This window comes from Trichomycterus rosablanca, chromosome 7 (assembly GCF_030014385.1).
Source record: "Trichomycterus rosablanca isolate fTriRos1 chromosome 7, fTriRos1.hap1, whole genome shotgun sequence".
Taxonomy (NCBI): domain Eukaryota; kingdom Metazoa; phylum Chordata; class Actinopteri; order Siluriformes; family Trichomycteridae; genus Trichomycterus; species Trichomycterus rosablanca.
In genome coordinates this window covers 545,001-567,500 of record NC_085994.1, presented here as the reverse complement: position 1 = coordinate 567,500, position 22,500 = coordinate 545,001, and the positions used below count along the sequence as shown (strand labels likewise).

Here is a 22,500-nt window from a genome sequence, read left to right as displayed (position 1 = left end):
GGTACAGGTACCTGTATAGGTACAGATACAGGTACAGGTGTAGGTACAGGTGTAGGTACAGGTACAGGTGTAGGTACAGGTACCTGTATAGGTACAGATACAGGTACAGGTGTAGGTACAGGTACAGGTGTAGGTACAGGTGTAGGTACAGGTACAGATACAAGTACAGGTGTAGGTACAGGTACCTGTATAGGTACAGGTACCGGTATAGGTACAGGTGTAGGTACAGGTGCAGGTACAGCAGTGTTAGTGGTACAGGTGTAGTAAGGTGTGGTTTTTCCAGTAGGTACAGGTACCAGTATAGGTACAGATACAGGTACAGGTGTAGGTACAGGTGCAGGTACACTTGTAGGTACAGCAGTGTTAGTGGTGCAGGTGTAGTAAGGTGTGGTTTTTCAGTAGGTACAGGTGTAGGTACAGGTGTAGGTACAGCAGTGTTGGTGGTACAAGTGTAGTAAGGTGTGGTTTTTCTGTAGGTACAAGTGTAGGTACAGGTACACTTGTAGGTACAGCAGTGTTAGTGGTGCAGGTGTAGTAAAGTGTGATTTTTCAGTAGGTACAGGTGTAGGTACACTTGTAGGTACAGCAGTGTTGGTGGTACAGGTGTAGGTACAGCAGTGTTAGTGGTGCAGGTGTAGTAGGGTGAGGTCTTTCAGTAGGTACAGGTGTAGTTACAGGTGTGGGTACAGCAGTGTTAGTGGTGTTGTTAGGTGAGGTTTTTCAGTAGGTACAGGTGTAGGTACAGCAGTGTTGGTGGTGTAGTTAAATGAGGTTTTTCAGTAGCTACAGGTGTAGGTACAGGTACAGCAGTGTTGGTGGTACAGGTGTAGTAGGGTGAGGTCTTTCAGTAGGTACAGGTGTAGGTACAGGTGTGGGTACAGCAGTGTTAGTGGTGTTGTTAGGTGAGGTTTTTCAGTAAGTACAGGTGTAGGTACAGCAGTGTTAGTGGTGCAGGTGTAGTAGGGTGTGGTTTTCAGTACCTGAGCCTGATACAGACTGGCGGCCTCTCGAGGACCGAGTCCTACGAAGGTGCGGTTGGAAGGTGGTGACCCGGGAGCAGAGTATGCTGAGAGAGACACAAACAGAGGAACCAGGTCAGTCAGGCAGTGAATGAATACCTGAGCTGTGAGTACATGGACGGGATGTACACTGATGAGCCAAAACATTAGGACCACCCCCCAAATGTATGTGGACGTGTTTAAATAAATTAATACAAAAATAATGTAATATAAAAATAAATTAATTAATATAGAAACACAAATAAAATACTTAAATATAAAAATAGTGTAATATAAATATAAATCAATTAATAATTATGCAAATTAATGAATGAATATATAAATAAATACTTAAATAATAGAAATAAATAAATATAAAAATACATAAATATAGAAAAAAATAATGTAATATAAAAAATAAATCAATAGATACATAAATACATAAATAAATAATTATGCAAACTAATAAATGAATATATAAATACATAAATATATAAATAAATAAATACATTTAAAATACATAAATGAATGTAAAAATAAATAAATCAATATTTAAATACATACATATATCAATAAATAAATTAATAAATAAAAAATAAATAAATATAAAAATAAATAAATGAATATAAAAATACATAAATACAGAAATAAATAAATAGAAATATAGAAATAAATTATTATATAAATAAATACATGTAGAAATACATAAAAAACTAATGTAAAAATTCAGAAATAAATTAATAAATGTAGAAACAAATAAATGTTAAAATAAATTAATTAATTAATATAGGAATAGACAAATAAATGAAAAAAAGTAAATAAATAAGCAAATGTATAAATAAATAAGTGTACACATAAATAAAAAATATATAAAAAAATAAATAAATGTTATATATATATATATATATATATATATATATATATATATAGAAATAAATGAATGTAGAAATAAATAAATAGAACAAATAGACGTTGATACTTGGAAATGTAGAAATAAATTAAAGACATAAATTTTTATATGCTCTTTGATTTATTTATTTATTAAACTATATTTATTTGTGCATTTATATATATTTATACTTATGTCATTTTCTCGACCTGTTTTGTAACAGTTGTGCATGCGAGGGTGAGGAACTGATGGATCTAATCAGCATAAAAACCTTTGATCAGGACCAGGCTGTTAACACGGAACAATTTCAGCTGTAAAATATTAAAATCATGTTAAATGTAATCGACTGAGTTAATAAACATGAATAAATTACACAGATGTAGATCACTGGAGCGTACAGAACAAACCCGGCTCTGGACCATGTGAGCTTGCACGGTGGTACGGTGTGGTCCTGTAATACCACTGTGTAATTTTAAGGTTCTTATTGCAATGACGAGCGTCTGAGCGTTGAGCACCTATTCAGATCCTGTTATGCAAACGAAGCACCTCGTTAATAAACACGTCCACTAACGAGGGCTGAGAGAAGCGGGCGGAGTCATTACCATAATCAGACGTCTTCATTAGCGGCTCTCTGAGGAAATCCCGCAATAACAAAACCTAAAAACACTCACGGGTCTGTGTGTGAATCCTAGCGCTCTCTCTCTCTACACAGACACATTTCCCATCATCCTACACTCCCGAGAGGAGGGCGTGTCTAAATTCTACTGAGGCGCCTTAATTCTGAGTGATGATCTGACTGAATAACGAGGGAGCGTCCGACGCCTCCTCAGCACTGAAGATCAATCCCAGCATTCAGTGCAGCACAAATTTTCTCATCAAAAACTACAAACATGGCGGACAAATCAATGCGGAGCAACCAACAGAGTTCCTTTAAATGTAAATAAATTCTCATTGATGTGTAATCTGTATAAAGGTGTAATTATACGAGTGTGGTTTATTTGTAAATTGGGGCGTCAGGGAGAGTTGAAGCGTTACAGTCTGTTACATAATTTTAAGGTTTTTTTTTTACATTAATTTGTTTCAGCATTTTATTAATTTACATATATTTATTTATTTATTTATTTATTATTATTTCAGAGTGGTACGATATGTGACTTTTACAATCAGTTGCATAATTTTAAGGTTCTTACTTATTTATTTCTACATTTATTTATTTAAATCTACATTTATTTCCTTCTGCACTTCTATATTTATTTACTTCTGTATTTGTACATTTATATAATTATTTATTATTGCAGAGTGGTAAATTATGATATTTTTACAATCAGTTGCAAAATTTTAAGGTTTTTATTTTTTTTCACATTATTTATTTTATTTTTTACATTTATTTATTTATTTTTTTACATTTATTTTTATTTTTAAATTTTTTTTACATTTATTATTTTTTATATTTATTTATTTATTTTTTTACATTTATTTTTGACATTTACTTATTTTTGTACATTTATTTATTCATTTATTTTTTTTACATTTATTTATTTTAATTATTAAATTTTTTTTTACATTTATTTATTTCTACATTTATTTATTAAATTTTTTGCATTTATTTTTATTTTTTACATTTTTTACTTTTTTTTTTTTTTTATATTTTTTTTATTTTTTTACATTTATTTTTGACATTCACTTATTTTTTTACATTTATTTACTTTTTACATTTATTTATTTTAATTATTTACATTTTTTTACAGTTATTTATTTCTACATTTATTTATTTTATTTTTTACATTTATTTATTTTATTTTTGACATTTATTTGTTTACATTTATTTATTTTATTTTTTTACATTTTTTTTTTACATTTTTTTTTTTTTTTTACATACATTTTTTTACATACATTTTTTTTACATTTATTTCTTTTATTTTTTACATGTATTTATTTTATTTTTTACATTTATTCTTTACATTTATTTCTTTTACATTTATTTCTTTTATTTTTTACATTTATTTATTTATTTTTGCAGAGTGGTACAGTATGAGATTTGTCTGTTACATAATTGTAAAGTTCTTATTCATTTATTCCCTTTCGGTACACGGAGGGAGACATTAGGTGACGTGCTAGCGGGTTAAACGTCCTGATGCTAACTGTGTTAGCTTAGTAAGCTAAAACCAAAGAGACGTATAAGTAGAGCGTCTAAATAATCTGATTATGAGCTCCAGGTCTGATTAGAATCCTCTGTACTGAGAAGCTGATCAGGTGGGTAGGGGGAGCAGGGCGGGTCGATAGGTCGCCTCGTTCCTCATGCTGATGCAGCACTGAGTGTGATGGTGTGTATGTGAGCATTAAGCTCCGCTCAGCTTTTCTTATATTTTAATAAGCATAAACAACAAAGAGCTGAAAATATCCTCACACACCCGTCCAGCACTGAAGCTCCCGCGATTAAACCTGCTCATTATTTTATTCTTAACAGTCCACAGATCAATACTTTTCCCCCGGGAGCAGCTCATCCACTACATAATTATCCTTTCACAGGGTAAAACTGCCACCCAGGCACTTTTTTATTTATTCCTAATATAGTATTATTTCTCTACACGCCCGCTCTTACACTCGGACCGCTTCTTTTCACCTGCACCAGGGTTCATACGAAGATCCGTATCGCACACGGAGAGTCATGCACTGATCTCCATTATTCCCCGTCTCTGGTCTATTTCTGTATTTCTATATTAATTTATTTCTGTATTTGTACACTTATTTATTCATTATTGTGGAGTGGCACAACATGTGATTTTTCTGTTGCATAATTTTAAGGTTTTTATTTATTTAATTAAGTATTTCTACATAAGTACATTTATGTATTTTTTTATTTGCTTCTACTAATACTTCTACATTTATTTATTTAATTCTACATTTATTTTCTTTTGCACTTCTATATTTATTTATTTCTGTATTTGTACATGTATTTTTTATTATTGCAGAGTGGTACAGTATGAGATTTGTACAGTCTGTTACATAATTGTATGGTTCTTATTCATTTAATTATTTCAGTATTTGTACTCCGTTATCCCCCGTCTCTGTGCAGCACCATCGATCAGCCAGCAGAGGGAGTAACTGCAGCAGTTATGAGGAATCACAACAATTGAAAGAAGGTGGGTGAAGAAAGTGACAATAACAAATGGTAAAGAAGACCGACTCCTGGTCCCTGGAGCTGTGCAGCACCAACACGCTTGATACTGAGATCATTTAAACACCTGAAACATAAAGTTTACGTTTTTTTATCTGGTGACTGCAGCTCTATGTGGAATCTGATTAGCGGCCGACTCGCGTACAAAAGCGTCAGTAAATGCAGGATCTGAAAGTAAAGATAACGGGGGCGACGGCGAGCCACTTACTGGGGGAGGTGGGCGAGGAGGCAGCCGCGTCTGGAGAGGTGCTGCTGGGTTTGGACTCGGTGGGCAGCGCCAGGCGGGGCAGGGCCGGAGGGGGCGGAGGGGCCAGCATCTGAGAGGAGATGTAGTGGGTGGGGACCTTCACCTGACCGCTGCCATTCAGCTGCGGGAGAAAGAGAGAGAGCAACAGTCAGCCAGCACCTACACAGCCGGCCTGAGGGCCACACATCAAAACAACACGCCCTGCTGCTCTCTCTCGCCCCCCCCACTGCTGCCACGCCCACCAACCACGCCCTCTTTAACCCTCTCACCCGACGTCTCACCCTCCCACCATAACCACCTTAACTTTCTAATCTGCTGCCTCAACCCCACTAACACGCACTGATCCCCATTATCCTTCGTCTCTGTGCAGTACCACCCATCAGCCAGCAGAGGGCGGAACAGCAGCACTCATGAGCAATCCCCTCCAGCACCCCCACCCTGGTCTGTATCAGCGCCCGGTCTGCCAACTGCAGAGCTGAGATTCGAACCCGCGATTTCACGCTAGAATGTTTTACCGCTGCACCACCCGAGCGCCCGGCCTGAACCCTTATTTAGGGGCGTTTGGGATTCTGAATGTTTTAATCTGCATGAAGCAACAAAAAAAGCAAAAGCAAAATATTTTGTACTAAAACTGCTGGTACCTCTGCTGTGTTTAAAGCTTTCAATGGTGATACTGCAGATGATTCTGGTTAATGTGATGCACACAATAAAACAAACAAATAGATGAATGAATAAAAAATAAACAAATACATGAATAAATAATTGAATTAAATAAATGAATCAATTAATAAATAAAAATACATAAATAAATAAATGAATAAATAAAAGAATAAATGAATAAACAAAAGAATTAATAAATGAATAAATGAATCAATCAATTAATAAATGAAAAAAATAAACAAATAATAAATAAAATAATAAAAGATGAATAAATTAATAAATTAATACAAATTAAATAAACAAATAAATGAATACATAAATAAAAAACATAATAAATAAATTAATGAATAAAATAAATAAACAATTAAATAAATGAAAAAATGAATAAATACATGAATAACTGAATGAACTAAATAAATTAATCAATAAACATAATTATGTAATAAATTAATGAATAAATAGATGAATTAATACATTAATTATTTAAAACAAACAAATAAATAAATACAACGATAATTAAGTAATAAATAAAAAACAAATAAATAAATAAATGAATGAATCAATAAAAATAATTAAGTAATAAATAAATAAATGTAACTAAATGAATATATACAAAAATAAATAAATAAATAAATATTATGTAGTTATATATCTGTAATTTATCTATTTTCTGAAAGCACGTGACCACCACTCATCACAGGTGCTTCTAAATCTTGGGATGTCAGGGACCTTATCAAGACCCACCATCCTCACCTAAAGAATTAAACACCTCACATTTTCTCTCTGTGAGCCGACTCCCGGCATTTCGTACAAACGTTTCTGCATCGCTACAGACTCAAGAGATTTATTTAATTTTAATGTTCATATTATTATAGATTATAAAATTATATTTTACTGAACAGACCGGTAGCAGAAGCAGAATTTTAATGAAGCAAAACTATAAAACACATGCTGGTAGATTCAAAGTGTAAAAGGGAATGGGATACATCCAAACTGAGACCATAAAATAATAGGGGAAATGATCAGTAAAATAAAGAAATAATTAAACATGAGCAATGAGAAATGAATTTCAAATTGCGCGCTACTCAGGAAAAACAGAGCAACCTTGGAGGTGTGAGTAATTTCCATGGTCTGACTGGGCTGTCCTGTAAGCAGGTGCGCATCCCTGCAGTCTAATTCCAGACTAGTGATCAGAAGGCTGTCGGTTCGAGTCCCACGTCACATAACCCTGGTCACAACTGTATGTCGTTTTTGGATAGTATATACGTTATATATGATAATAAAGCGGTAAATAATGCATGCTGGATCACTACCGCTAAAAGCTGGGGTACCAGGTTCGAATCTCAGCGGTGGACATGATTGGCTGTCTGAGGGGTGGATGCGAGGCCGAACAGCCGAGTCATTAGGAGGTGCACTTGCGCTCGTCAGTGCGATCTCAGTGCAGGTCACAAGCCCAGATAGAAATAAGAGGGTTGAGACTTTGGCGCCCCCTATATGCATACATATGTACATACAGGAGAATCCAACAGTCTAAGCACTGAAGTCAGAAGATCCAGAACTAAAATCAGTACCGGATCTGATCCTTCACTGGAACAAAAGTCAAAAACCCCAAAGTTGTTTAAATATTAGCAGATGCAGCCGTTTATATTCAGATTAAACTGAAATCAGATGCAGCAGAATGATAATCAGACCTCGTCCCTCCTCCGTCGTCCTCGTTCTCTCGCTGTCAGCAGATATATGAGAGACGCAGTAATGTTCTGGCTAACAGCCACCACCCATCCATCACTCTCTCTCTCTCTCTCTCTCTCTCTCGGTTTATCCATCAGCGGGACCGCTCGTATTCTACTGCGCGGCGGGTGAGTTAGCCACGTCGCGCGCTGTCCTTTTGAGCGGCTGCTGCAGTCACACCGCAGTGGAGAGAATTTCAATGAGAGCTGCAGGACGATCCGAGTCTGAAGAGGCTCAAAACTCTCTCATGATGACAAAGCTAAAGATTTGGACTAAAACTGCTGGTACCTCTGCTGTGTTTAAAGCTTCCACTGGTGATACTGCAGATAATTCTGGGAAATGTGATGCACACAATAAAACAGAAAAATAAATGAATAAATTAATTAATTAATAAATAAATGAACAAACAAACTAATAAATAAATGAATGAAAAAATTAATTAATTAATTATTAAATAAAATAAATAAACAAATAAATAAAATAAATGAATGAATTAATAAATGAATGGAAAAATTTATAAATAAATTAATTAATAAATAAAATAAATAAACAAATGAATAAAATAAATGAATGAATTATTAAATGAATGAAACAATTAATAAATAAATTAATTAATAAATAAAAAAATAAATAAAATAAATGAATGAATAATAAAAGAATTATTGAATGAATAAATAAATTAATAAATAAATAAACAAATAAATAAAATAAATGAATGAATAAATAAATTAATAAATAAATTAAATAAAAGAATAAATAACTAAATGAATTAAAAAAATAATAAATAAATTAATAATTAATAAATGAAATAAATACACTAATAAATAAATAAATGAATGAACAAATAAATAAACTAATGAATAAAAATAATTAAGTAATAAATGAATAAATAAAAAGATGAATGACCGCAGTGGAGAGAATTTCAATGAGAGCTGCAGGACGGTCCGAGTCTGACGAGGCTCAAAACTCTCTCTCATCATTCTCTCTCTCTTTCTCATCATTCTCTCTTTCTCTCATCATTCTCTCTCTCTTTCTCATCATTCTCTCTCTCTCTCTCTCTCTCTCTCTCTCTCTCTCTCTCTCTCGCTCTCTCTCTTTAACTTTCTCTTTGTCAGCATAAACAATTCTTTTCTTCTCCTCAGCCTCTTTGCAGTGGGTGACAATTTCCTTTCTCACTGCAGTTCCATTAAAATCAGCACTGGTAGCACTTTTGCACTTTAGCACTTTTGCACCGGCGTGGTTGCGGAACTGGTGCCAAAATCCGGCACCGTTCTGCGCTTTTCCACTGCAGGATCACAGCTTCCCAGTCTGAATCATCGGTGCCGTTCTGACCCCATATTTTCGCCGGAGTGAAACCGATGAACCTGTGACGCGAGTGGCCGATGGGCGCGGTGTCCTAGCGTCTCCATAGTAAAGTTGTTTACCGCCTTTCCGTAAGAATCATCAGCGGTGAAACTAAGCGGCGCAGCTGCATAAACCTGACGTGTGTGAGGACACAGAATCCGCATCAAACGCTCCAGATCATACAAAAGCGGCGCTGAGGTCACATGATCTGACGCTCACGGGCGTGGTCCCGACACGCTGCGTAATAACCCCACACGATCCTAACAGATAAAGCAAACCAAGCATAAACACATACAATACACACACACACACACACACATGTACACACACATATACATACACACACACATACACACACACACACACACATATACATACACACATGTACATACATCCTCATGTACACACATACACACACACATGTACACACACACACACACACACACACATACACACGTACACATGTACACACACACACACACACACACACACACATACACATGTACACATGTACACATGTACACACACATATACAGTGTATCACAAAAGTGAGTACACCCCTCACATTTCTGCAAATATTTCATTATATCTTTTCATGGGACAACACTATAGACATGAAACTTGGATATAACTTAGAGTAGTCAGTGTACAGCTTGTATAGCAGTGTAGATTTACTGTCTTCTGAAAATAACTCAACACACAGCCATTAATGTCTAAATAGCTGCAACATAAGTGAGTACACCCCACAGTGAACATGTCCAAATTGTGCCCAAAGTGTCAATATTTTGTGTGACCACCATTATTATCCAGCACTGCCTTAACCCTCCTGGGCATGGAATTCACCAGAGCTGCACAGGTTGCTACTGGAATCCTCTTCCACTCCTCCATGATGACATCACGGAGCTGGTGGATGTTAGACACCTTGAACTCCTCCACCTTCCACTTGAGGATGCGCCACAGGTGCTCAATTGGGTTTAGTCCATCACCTTTACCTTCAGCTTCCTCAGCAAGGCAGTTGTCATCTTGGAGGTTGTGTTTGGGGTCGTTATCCTGTTGGAAAACTGCCATGAGGCCCAGTTTTCGAAGGGAGGGGATCATGCTCTGTTTCAGAATGTCACAGTACATGTTGGAATTCATGTTTCCCTCAATGAACTGCAGCTCCCCAGTGCCAGCAACACTCATGCAGCCCAAGACCATGATGCTACCACCACCATGCTTGACTGTAGGCAAGATACAGTTGTCTCGGTACTTCTCACCAGGGCGCCGCCACACATGCTGGACACCATCTGAGCCAAACGAGTTTATCTTGGTCTCGTCAGACCACAGGGCAGTCCAGTAATCCATGTTCTTGGACTGCTTGTTTTCAGCAAACTGTTTGCGGGCTTTCTTGTGCGTCAGCTTCCTTCTGGGATGACGACCATGCAGACCGAGTCGATGCAGTGTGCGGCGTATGGTCTGAGCACTGACAGGCTGACCTCCCACATCTTCAACCTCTGCAGCAATGCTGGCAGCACTCATGTGTCTATTTTTTAAAGCCAACCTCTGGATATGACGCCGAACACGTGGACTCAACTTCTTTGGTCGACCCTGGCGAAGCCTGTTCCGAGTGGAACCTGTCCTGGAAAATTGCTGTATGACCTTGGCCACCATGCTGTAGCTCAGTTTCAGGGTGTTAGCAATCTTCTTATAGCCCAGGCCATCTTTGTGGAGAGCAACAATTCTATTTCTCACATCCTCAGAGAGTTATTTGCCATGAGGTGCCATGTTGAATATCCAGTGGCCAGTATGAGAGAATTGTACCCAAAACACCAAATTTAACAGCCCTGCTCCCCATTTACACCTGGGACCTTGACACATGACACCAGGGAGGGACAACGACACATTTGGGCACAATTTGGACATGTTCACTGTGGGGTGTACTCACTTATGTTGCAGCTATTTAGACATTAATGGCTGTGTGTTGAGTTATTTTCAGAAGACAGTAAATCTACACTGCTATACAAGCTGTACACTGACTACTCTAAGTTATATCCAAGTTTCATGTCTATAGTGTTGTCCCATGAAAAGATATAATGAAATATTTGCAAAAATGTGAGGGGTGTACTCACTTTTGTGATACACTGTACACACACATACACAACACATATACATACACACATGTACACACATACATACACACACACACACACAAGACATATACATACACACATGTACACATCCTCATGTACACACATACACACACATGTACACACATACACACACATATACACACATACACACACACACATAGACATGTACACACACACACAAGACATATACATACACACATGTACACATCCTCATGTACACACATACACACACATGTACACACATACACACACATATACACACATACACACACACACATAGACATGTACACACACACACATAGACATATACACATGTACACACACACACACACATGTACACACACACACACACACATGTACACACACACATGTACACACACACACATATACATACACACATGTACACACATCCTCATGTACACACACACACAAATGTACACACATATATACACATGTACACACACATATACACATGTACACACACATATACACATGTACACACACACACACAAATGTACACACATATATACACATGTACACACACATATACACATGTACACACACACACACACATGTACACACACACACACACACATGTACACACACACACATATACATACACACATGTACACACATCCTCATGTACACACACACACACAAATGTACACACATATATACACATGTACACACACATATACACATGTACACACACACACATAGACATGTACACACACATAGACATGTACACACACATACACATGTACACACACACACACACACACATGTACACACATATACATACACACATGTACACACATCCTCATGTACACACATACACACACATGTACACACATACACATGTACACACACACATATACACATGTACACACACACATATACACATGTACACACACACAATACACATGTACACACATACACACACACATGTACACACACAATACACATGTACACACACAATACACATGTACACACATACACACACACACACATGTACACACATATACACATGTACACACACATAATACACATGTACACACACACACATATACACATGTACACACACACATATACACATGTACACACACATATACACATGTACACACACACAATACACATGTACACACATACACACACACATGTACACACATACACACACATATACACATGTACACACACACATATACACATGTACACACATACACACACACATGTACACACACAATACACATGTACACACATACACACACATGTACACACACAATACACATGTACACACATACACACACACATGTACACACACAATACACATGTACACACATACACACACACATGTACACACACAATACACATGTACACACATACACACACACATGTACACACATACACACACACATGTACACACACAATACACGTACACACACACACATATACACATGTACACACACACACATAGACATGTACACACACACACACACACACACACATGTACACACGTACACACAAATACATACACACATGTACACACATCCTCATGTACACACATACACACACATGTACACACATACACACACATGTACACACATACACACACATGTACAGACATATACACATGTACACACACACATATACATACACACATGTAAACACTTCCTCATGTACACACATACACACACATGTACACACATACACACATATACACACACATGTACAGTACACACACACACACACACACATGTACAGTACACACACACACTCAGGTGTATATCCAGTGTGTATTGAGCACACAGCCAGGCCGCTGCTGTTGAGCTGGATTGGACGCTACCACACTCGGTTAAATGATCAAACATTTCTGACCGGATCTGAACCGTAGGGTCACCTGACCTGCTATCAGGGTCGCAGTACATCAATGTGTGTGTGTGTTAGTTCTCTGCATGTCGCTGTAGGTTAGTTACTGAACTACTGGGGTGAGCTGCAGGGACCTAAAAAAGTGGACAGCCACAAATTCCCACAGACACACCTCAAAGTCTTGTGAGAAGCTTCTCAGAAAAGCGGCTGTTGTTCTAAAACAGTGTGGGCGGGGCTTACCGAACTGGGCTGCTGATTGGACGGGTCGCAGGCCAGGGAGACCAGGTCCTTGAGCGGGTCCTGGGCGGTGAGGTGTGGGGGGTAGCGGATGGCGGCGTGGGGGAAGTAGGTGGAGGCTGACTGGGGCAGGATGGGGGTGGTGGAGAAGTGCAGCGACGAGGAGGGGTGCGGACTCCGCGAGAGACCTGCAAACACACACACACACACACACACACACACGTTAACCTTCACCTCACAAACTGTTCATGCCTGGTCAGGGTCACAGTGAGTCTGGTGTCACCCCTAATAAAGTCAACGTCCATATATATACATCATTATACAGTGTGTGGTCAAAAGTATTGGGACGCCTGTTCGTGAGCTCTGTGTGACCTTTTCTCGTGAGCTAGAACAACAGCCGCTCTTCTGAGAAGCTTCCCACAGGACTCTGGAGTGTGTCTGTGGGAATTTGTGGCTGGACGCTGATTGATCAGTCAGTGCACATGAATTGAGTCATTAGAAGTAGCGTCCCAATACTTTTGTCCACTCTGAGCTCTTTATTTCCCTCTTGGTGACGTATGGTGGTTCCGCTCCAGCGCTTCGTTTGAACACCGGCGCTAATTGTCGTTGTGCAGGGACGGCGGCACGGTGCCAGGTGAGATTACGCCTCATTGTGCCACAGACAATTAACTACCTGTCAGAACGAGCAATGGCGTCTGCACGGCGCCCGCGGCATCACAATGAAACGAAGTGCTCTCATCATCCTGGTCCTTCAGATCATCGCTGCAGTCACATGATCACACGGCTCGGTTCTCTCCAGGTCACAGCAGAGGTCGTGAACATACGGCGTGGTGTACAGAGAACGAGGCGAGAGGGAGCTGGAGATGACGAGATGAAGATATTGAGGTTCTAACGATGAGTGAGGAGGATGGACGGGATCAGGACGGAGTTTATTATATTATTATATTAGAGGGACGGAGCAAGGGGACCATCTGAGGGAGGAGAGACTGAGACCATCTGAGCATGTGCAGAAGAGGAGTGAGAGGTTCTCTCAGGAGGAGATGCGGTGAGGGATGACATGCAGGAGGCTGGACTGACAGAGGACAGAAGGAGTAGAAGAATAAAAAGAAAATATATAAGAACAAGAAGTAGTAAAAAATAAAAGAACAGAAAGACGCAGAACAAGAGGAAATAGAAAAAACAAAAATAAGTAAAAAAGTAGAACAAGAAGAAGTAGGAAAAGAACAAGAACAACAAGTAGAAAAAAAGTAGTAAAAGAGGTAAAAAAGAAGTGGAACGAGGAAAAGAAGTACAAAAGAAGTAGAAGAACAAGAACAAGAAGAAGCAAAGAAGTAAAAAAAAAAGTTGAAAAGAAGTAGAAGTGGAACAACAAAAGGAAGAAGGTGAAAAAGTAACAGAAGAACAAGAATAATTAGAAAAAGAAGTAAAAGAAGTACAACCCCAATTCCAATGAAGTTGGGACGTTGTGTAAAACATAAATAAAAACAGAATACGATGATTTGCAAATCCTTTTCAACCCATATTCCATTGAATCCACTACAAAGACAAAATATTTAATGTTCAAACGGATAAACTTTATTGTGTTTTTGCAAATATTCACTCATTTTGAATTTGATGCCTGCAACACGTTCCAAAGAAGATGGGACAGGGGCATGTTTACCACTGTGTTACATCAGCTTTCCTTTTAACAGCACTCAATAAGCGTTTGGGAACTGAGGACACTAATTGTTGAAGCTTTGTAGGTGGAATTCTTTCCCATTCTTGCTTGATGTACAACTTCAGTTGCTCAACAGTCCGGGGTCTCCGTCGTCGTATTTTGCGCTTCATAATGCGCCACACATTTTCAATGGGAGACAGGTCTGGACTGCAGGCAGGCCGGTCTAGTACCCGCACTCTTTTACTACGAAGCCACGCTGTTGTAACACGTGCAGAAGGTGGCTTGGCATCGTCTTGCTGAAATAAGCAGCGACATCCCTGAAAAAGACGTTGCTTGGATGGCAGCATATGTTGCTCCAAAACCTGGATGTACCTTTCAGCATTAATGGTGCCTTCACAGATGTGCAGGTTACCCATGCCATGGGCACTAACATTCCCCCCCCCCCCCCCCCATACCATCAGAGATGCTGGCTTTTCAACTTAGCGCCGATAACAATCCGGACAGTCCTTTTCCTCTTTGGCCTGGAGGACACGACGTCCATGATTTCCAAAAACAATTTGAAACGTGGACTCGTCAGACCACAGGACACTTTTCCACTTCGCGTCGGTCCATCTCAGATGAGCTCGGGCCCAGAGAAGCCGGTGGTGTTTCTGGGTGTTGTTGATATATGGCTTTCGCTTTGCATGGTAGAGTTTTAACTTGCACTTGTAGATGGAGCGATGAACTGTGTTCACTGACGATGGTTTTCTGAAGTGTTCCTGAACCCATGTGGTAATATCCATTACAGAATGATGTGGGTTTTTAATGCAGTGCCGCCTGAGGGGTCAAAGGTCACGGGCATTCAGTGTTGGTTTTCGGCCTTGCCGCTTACTTGCACAGATTTCTCCAGATTCTCTGAATCTTTTGATGATATTATGGGCTGTAGATGATGAAATCCCTAAATTCCTTGCAATTGCACGTTGAGAAACATAACTTAAACTGTTGGACTATTTGCTCACGCAGTTGTTCACAAAGTGGTGAACCTCGCCCCATCCTTGCTTGTGAACGACTGAGCCTCCCTTTATACCCAATCATGACACTCACCTGTTTCCAATTAACCTGTTCACCTGTGGAATGTTCCAAACAGGTGTTTTTTGAGCATTCCTCAACTTTCTCAGTCTTTTGTTGCCCCTGTCCTAACTTCTTTGGAACGTGTTGCAGGCATCAAATTCAAAATGATTGAATATTTGCAAAAAAACAATAAAGTTTATCCGTTTGAACATTAAATATTTTGTCTTTGTAGTGTATTCAATGGAATATGGGTTGAAAAGAATTTGCAAATCATCGTATTCTGTTTTTATTTATGTTTTACACAACGTCCCAACTTCATTGGAATTGGGGTTGTAGAATTGAAGTAGAAAAAGAAAAAGAACAAGAAGAAGAAGAATTAGAAGAGGTAGAACAAGAAGTAGAAGAAGTAAAGGTATGAAAAGAGGAAGAAGAACAAGAAAAAGAAGTAATATAAGAACAAGAAGTAGTAATAGTAGTAATAAAAAATAAAAGAACAGAAAGTAAAAGGGGAAAACGAAGAAATAGAAAAAACTAAAAGAAATAGAAAAAGAAGAACAAAAAGAAGTAGCAAAAGAAACAAGTAGAAAAAGAAAAGGAAGAAGGAGAAAAAAAAATAAAAGAACAAGAATAAGTAAAAAAAAAGTACAAGAAGTATGAAAGAAAAGAAGAACAAGACGTAGAGAAAATAAAAAAAGAAGTAGAAGAAGTAGAAAAAGAAGAAGAAGAAAAAGAAGTAAAAGAACACAGAAAAAAGAAGCAGAAGAAGAAACGGTACAAAAAGAGGAAGAAGGAGAAAAAGAAGTAGCAGAAAAAAAGAAATATAAGAACAAGAAGAAGAAATAGAAAAACAAAAAAGCACAAACAAAGAAGAACAAGGAGTAGCAAAAGAACAAGTAGAAAAAGAAGTAGAAGAGGTAAAAAAAATAGAAGTAGAAACAGACGTAACGGAAGAAACAGAAGAACAAGAAGAGGTAGAAAACACAGAAGAGGTAAAAGTAGAAGGAGAAAAAGAAAAACAGTTTTTATTGACCTCCCCTGCACACACCCCCTGAACCCCCCCCCACCCCACTGTGTTGAGGTGTGTTAATAAGAGAACTGACCGCTGTGCACGGCGATGACCGGTCTGTGGTGCTGTGTGAAGCTGCTGAGGCGAGGAGACGAACTCTCCTGAGGAGACGGACTGTCCATCTCTGTCTTCTTCACCGGGGAGAGTCCTGATACACACACACACACACACACACACACACACACACACACACACACACACATATACAGATACACACACACACACAGACACACACACACACACACACACACACATACAGACACACACACACACACATATATACACACACACACACAGACACACACACACACACACACACATACAGATACACACACACACATACAGATACACACACACACAGACACACACAGATACACACACAAAATGGTCAGTGTTTGATTACCTTTATTACACCGTGGGGGGGGTTCTGGTCTGAATCAGGTGAGTTCGGTAGTTTGGTGTATTTTCCATTATGGGATGGGGGGGGGGGCACTGCTTGTTTATTGCCCCCTGTGCTCTGCCTCATTTCTCTTCTCCGTCCCGACTGGAGGTTTTTGTTTCTGTTATTTTGTCCACCCATCGTAATTGCACTACATGCACTATAAGGACAAAAATATTGGGACACCCCTTCTAATGACTGATTTTACGTGTTCCCACCACAGCTGTTACTAACAGAGTAATAAATTCATTACATAAAGGAAATGACATGCTTCCAATTTGATTTGCAGCAACAGTTTAGGGAAGGTCCTTTCCTGTTCCAGCATGAGTGAGTTCTATAAAGACTTCCTGCACAGAGTCCTGAGCTCAGCCCCACTCAACAGCTCTGGGATGAACCGGAACACCGACTGATCAATCAGCTAGCTTACTACGGCTGAGATCCGGGATCAAAATCGGAGGTGCTACCGGCCGGTCAGGCATCCACACGTGCAGGATTGTTAGTTGTGATTGAACAACCCAGTCATTAGGATGTGAACGTGTCAGTGCGCTCTAAGTGCAGGTCCCAAGCCTGGATACAGCGCATGGTGGGTCACATCACTCCTGATTTTACCATAATTATATACAGTAAGTTCCCGGGTTATGGCGGACTCGACATATGGCGTTTCGTGGTTACGTCGCCATCTCCCATACATTTATTAAGAAAGTCTTGTTCCGTCATTCCGACGTTCGGCGTTTGCGACATAAAAACAAAGTTAGCGCGGGAACTAGTTGGCGAGCGGAGCGGACGAATACGACGTCACGCGGCGCTATACGAGGAAGACAGCGTTGTTCATACTGTGTATGTGCTCTATGTGAGTGACGTAGATGCTTATGTAGGTGGGTTCCGACTTACGGCAAAAATCGCGTTACGTCGCGTCCGTAGGAACGGATCTCCGACGTAAGTCGAGGACCTACTGTACAAATATTTATTAAAACGGGTTTTTCCTCTAAAAACGCCCACGTTCCATTTTCAGGCTAATAAACAGCTGAAGACGGTTAACCGCCGCGTCGCTGTATAGCTCAGGTCAGCTAGAACGCCGGCGGTGCGGTTTAACATCCGTCAGAGCGTCGGATTCTCACCGCGTGCCGCAGAGGAGTCGAGCCGCTCGGTTTTCTGCAGACTTCCACAAAAATGGAGTTCGTGAATTAATAACGACCCGCGGCTCCATTCTGGAAATGTAAAGCCGCGCGGTTTTAAATGCTAACCGTTAGCTGTGTTCCCTCCGGCCTACGCTGCATCGATAACGCGTCTACGGTGCTAAAACGAACGCTTCAGACTGACGCCTGTACCTAAAACACACTCAATCCCCCTGTGCACTTAATAAGGGTGGGAGTGCTGGAGGGGATTCCTCATCACTGCTGCAGTTACGCCCCCTGCTGGCTGATCAATGGTGCTGCACAGAGACGGGGGATAATGGAGATCAGTGCGTGACTCTCCATGCGCGATACGGATTTCCGTATGAACCCCGGTGCAGGTGAAAAGAAGCGCTACTGCACACGTGTCGGAGGGGGCGTGTGTTAGTCACGACCCACCTCGGTCAGGAGTGGACGTCTGCAGCAGTAGAGGAGGGAATACCATCAGGGAATTGGATACGACTAAAGTCACTGTGTAACGTGTGGGTAACCTTCCACTGCTCTGTTTTTCCATGATAAAACATGTACAGTATCTTTGTGATGGTTGTCTGTACTCACCTCCTTCCATCTCGTCCTGCCAGTTTCTGGAGCTGCTAGCGGGGGAGCTGGGTGAGGGGTAGTAATCACCGCCGGGGCTGGTGTCGATATCGCCCTCCACCGAGCTGGACTTCTGTCTCTTACTCCTGCACCAGAGAGAGAGAGTTCTATAGAGTTCTACACACAATTCTACACAGATTTCTACACAGTTCTACTCAAGAGGTCTACACCGAACATCCACACCCTACACCGAGCTGGACTTCTGCCTCCTGCACCACAGACACCAGGGAGAGAGAAAATTATACACAATTCTACACACAGTTCTACACTAGAATTCTACACCACAGTTCTACACCAGTTCTGCATCAGAGATAGAGAAAATTCTACACCAGAATTCTACTCAGAGCTTTACACAGAGTTCTACACACAATTCTACAGAGTTCTACACCAGTTTAACACAGAATTATACAGAGTTCTGCATCAGAGTTCTACACAGAGTTCTACACCAGAATTCTACACAGAGTTCTACACCAATTTCCACACAGAGTTCTACACCAAAGTTCTACACAGAGTTCTACACCAGAGTTTAACACAGAATTATACAGAGTTCTACACCAGTTCTACACAGAGTACTACACCAGTTCTACACAGAGTTCTACACCAGAATTCTACAGAGTTCTACACCAAAATTCCACACAGAGTTCTACACCAAAGTTCTACACAGAGTTCTACACCAGAGTTCTGTACAACATTTTACACTGTTCTACACAGAATTCAGCACCAGAGAAAGAAAGCTCTAGAGTTCTACACACAGTTCTACAACAGAGTTCTACACAAAGTTCCACACCAGAGTTCTACACAAAGTTCCACACCAGAGTTCTACAGAGAGAAAATCTGACACAGTTCTACACAGAATTCTACATCAGAATTCAACACCAGAGAAAGTTCTACAGAGTTCTACACCAGAGATCTACACAGTTCTCATGTCCTACACTAGAGATCTTTACAGTTTTACACATAGTTCTACATCTGAGTTCTACACAGAATTCAACACCAGAGAAAGTTCTACATGTGAGTTCTGTACAGCATTTTAGTTGTACACATAATTCAACTCCAGAGTTCTACACAGTTCTACAGAGTTCTACAGAGTCCAGTGAAGCTGATGAAGAGACGTCGCTCCTCTCCATCAGTATCTGATCCTGCACAATTATTTAAACGGAACATCACATTCACATCCTGCTGAAAAACGCTAAACGAACCGACCCGCTAATGAAGTGATTACACTCCCGTGTGTTGAGAACGAGGGTGTATGGGTGCGTGTACTGACCCGCTGGAAGAGGTGCTGGGCAAGGTTCTCCTCATGGCCACGCCCGTTGGGTTTAGATCGTAGGCCAGGTGACCCTGCAGCTCCCCGAGAGAGAAGTTCGGTCCAGTTCCGCTCACCACCGGCGCTAAAATACACAAAAATAAATAAACCACAGAGGGCGGAGTCAGAGGGTTAGAACGTCAGCGGTAACAGTACAAACTGTCAAGAACCATAAACAAGCTTTATGGTGACCATGTTCAGAAGCGGCGTCCAGTTCTCCGGGCTCGGAGGCATCTGGGATGGACCGTCACACAGCGCAAATTTACACTTCTGTCCCTGTTTTTTTGTGTTTCCATTATTTTGGTTGCCTCTCAGTGGCGAGGCAATCTAGTCATATCCAGTTCCCCTCTACTGCTGCAGACCTCCACTCCTGACCGAGGAGGGTCGCGACTAACACACGCCCCCTCTGACACATGTGCAGCACCGATTGCTTCTTTTCACCTGCACCGGGCAGACTCATATGGAGATCCGGATCACGCACTGAGAGCCACTTGTTATCCCCCGTTATTGTGAAGCACCATCGATCAGCCAGCAGAGGGCAGCAGCAGACCTGCTGGTATTTGTACTGGTTATACTGGAACTCCAACATATAGAAATACCAACACTATGACGTGTATAAGGTGAAGGGTGTTGGACAAGTTGCCAGATATTGTCCACCTTCAGTGTGTGTGTGTGTGTGTGTGTATGTGAGTGTATGTGTGTGAGTGTGTGTGTGTGTGTGTGTGAGTGCGTGTGTGTGTGAGTGTGTATGTTAGTGTGTGTGTGTGTGAGTGTGAGTGTGTGTGAGTGTGTGTGTTAGTATGTGTGTGTGTGTGTATGTGAGTGTGTGTGTATGAGTGTGTGTGTGAGTGTGTGTGTATGAGTGAGTGTGTGTATGAGTGTGTGTGTGTGAGTGTGAGTGCATGTGTGTGTGTGAGTGTGTGTGAGTGCGTGTGTGAGTGTGTGTGTGAGTGTGTGTGTGTATGAGTGTGTGTGTATGAGTGTGTGTGAGTGTGTGTGTGTATGTGTGTGAGTGCATGTGTGTGTGTGAGTGTGTGTGAGTGCGTGTGTGAGTGTGTGTGTGTGAGTGTGTGTGTGTATGAGTGTGTGTGTGTGTGTGAGTGTGTGTGTATGTGTGTGAGTGCATGTGTGTGTGTGAGTGTGTGTGAGTGCGTGTGTGTGTGTGTGTGTGTGTGAGAGTGTGTGTGTGTGTATGTGTGTGTGTGAGTGTTCATCCAGTGTACACACTCACTCACACTCACTCACACTCACTCACACACACTCACACACACTCACACACACACACACACACACACACACACACACACACACACACACACACACACACTCACACACTGAGGCTCGGTCCAGCTGGAAATCACAACGGCTCTAATGTGAGTGGGTGACGTGGCATTTGAAAGCGTTCGTGATCTTCATGTGGACAATTCTGGCATCCAGAGAACTCACAGACCTGCATCACTGGTGTTTGTGTGTGTTTATTTATTTATTTACTAACATTAAAGCCAAACTAGCACCTCTAACAGTGGTCAGTGTTTTACTTTATATTAAATACAGTAAAAACGATAGCGGCCGTGATCTAAACTCTAAACTCTCATGTTTTTAGTACAGATTCATGTGGATTGTGACACAACCATGCCTCTAAACCACCGAACTACTTTCCTGTATACAGGATAAGAAACATCAAAATCATCTATATAACGGGTGGCACGGTGGGTAGCACTCGCAGCAGGAAGGCCCTGGGTCCGGGTTCTTTCTGTGTGTAGTTTTGCATGTTCTCCCCATGTCTGTGCGAGTTGTGGGTTTCCTCCGGATGCTCCGGTTTCCTTCCACAGTACAAAGATGTGCAGTCAGGACAACTGGAACTACTAAATTATCCTAAATGTGTGTGTGTGTGTGTGTCCTGTGATGGACTGGTGACCTCTCCGTGGTGTTTCCTG

At 40.4% G+C, this 22,500-nt stretch overlaps 1 protein-coding gene across 5 annotated transcripts in view; it reads right to left on the bottom strand.

Annotated features, from left to right (window-relative positions):
- nfic (nuclear factor I/C) overlaps positions 1 to 22,500 on the bottom strand; it is a 161,249-nt gene that overhangs the window by 23,091 nt on the left and 115,658 nt on the right. For 2 of the 5 annotated variants that reach the window (XM_062998785.1, XM_062998786.1), the window contains 6 exons: positions 20,525 to 20,648; positions 19,219 to 19,343; positions 17,084 to 17,197; positions 13,280 to 13,464; positions 5,274 to 5,433; positions 981 to 1,066 (listed from right to left, as the gene is read on the bottom strand). In XM_062998785.1, coding sequence (XP_062854855.1) covers positions 981 to 1,066; positions 5,274 to 5,433; positions 13,280 to 13,464; positions 17,084 to 17,197; positions 19,219 to 19,343; positions 20,525 to 20,648 — 794 coding nt within the window. Of the gene's footprint in view, positions 1 to 980; positions 1,067 to 2,027; positions 2,199 to 3,708; positions 5,133 to 5,273; positions 5,434 to 13,279; positions 13,465 to 17,083; positions 17,198 to 17,326; positions 17,649 to 19,218; positions 19,344 to 20,524; positions 20,649 to 22,500 lie in introns of those variants that run through there. The other 3 variants (XM_062998787.1, XM_062998788.1, XM_062998789.1) reach the window with 3 other exon arrangements.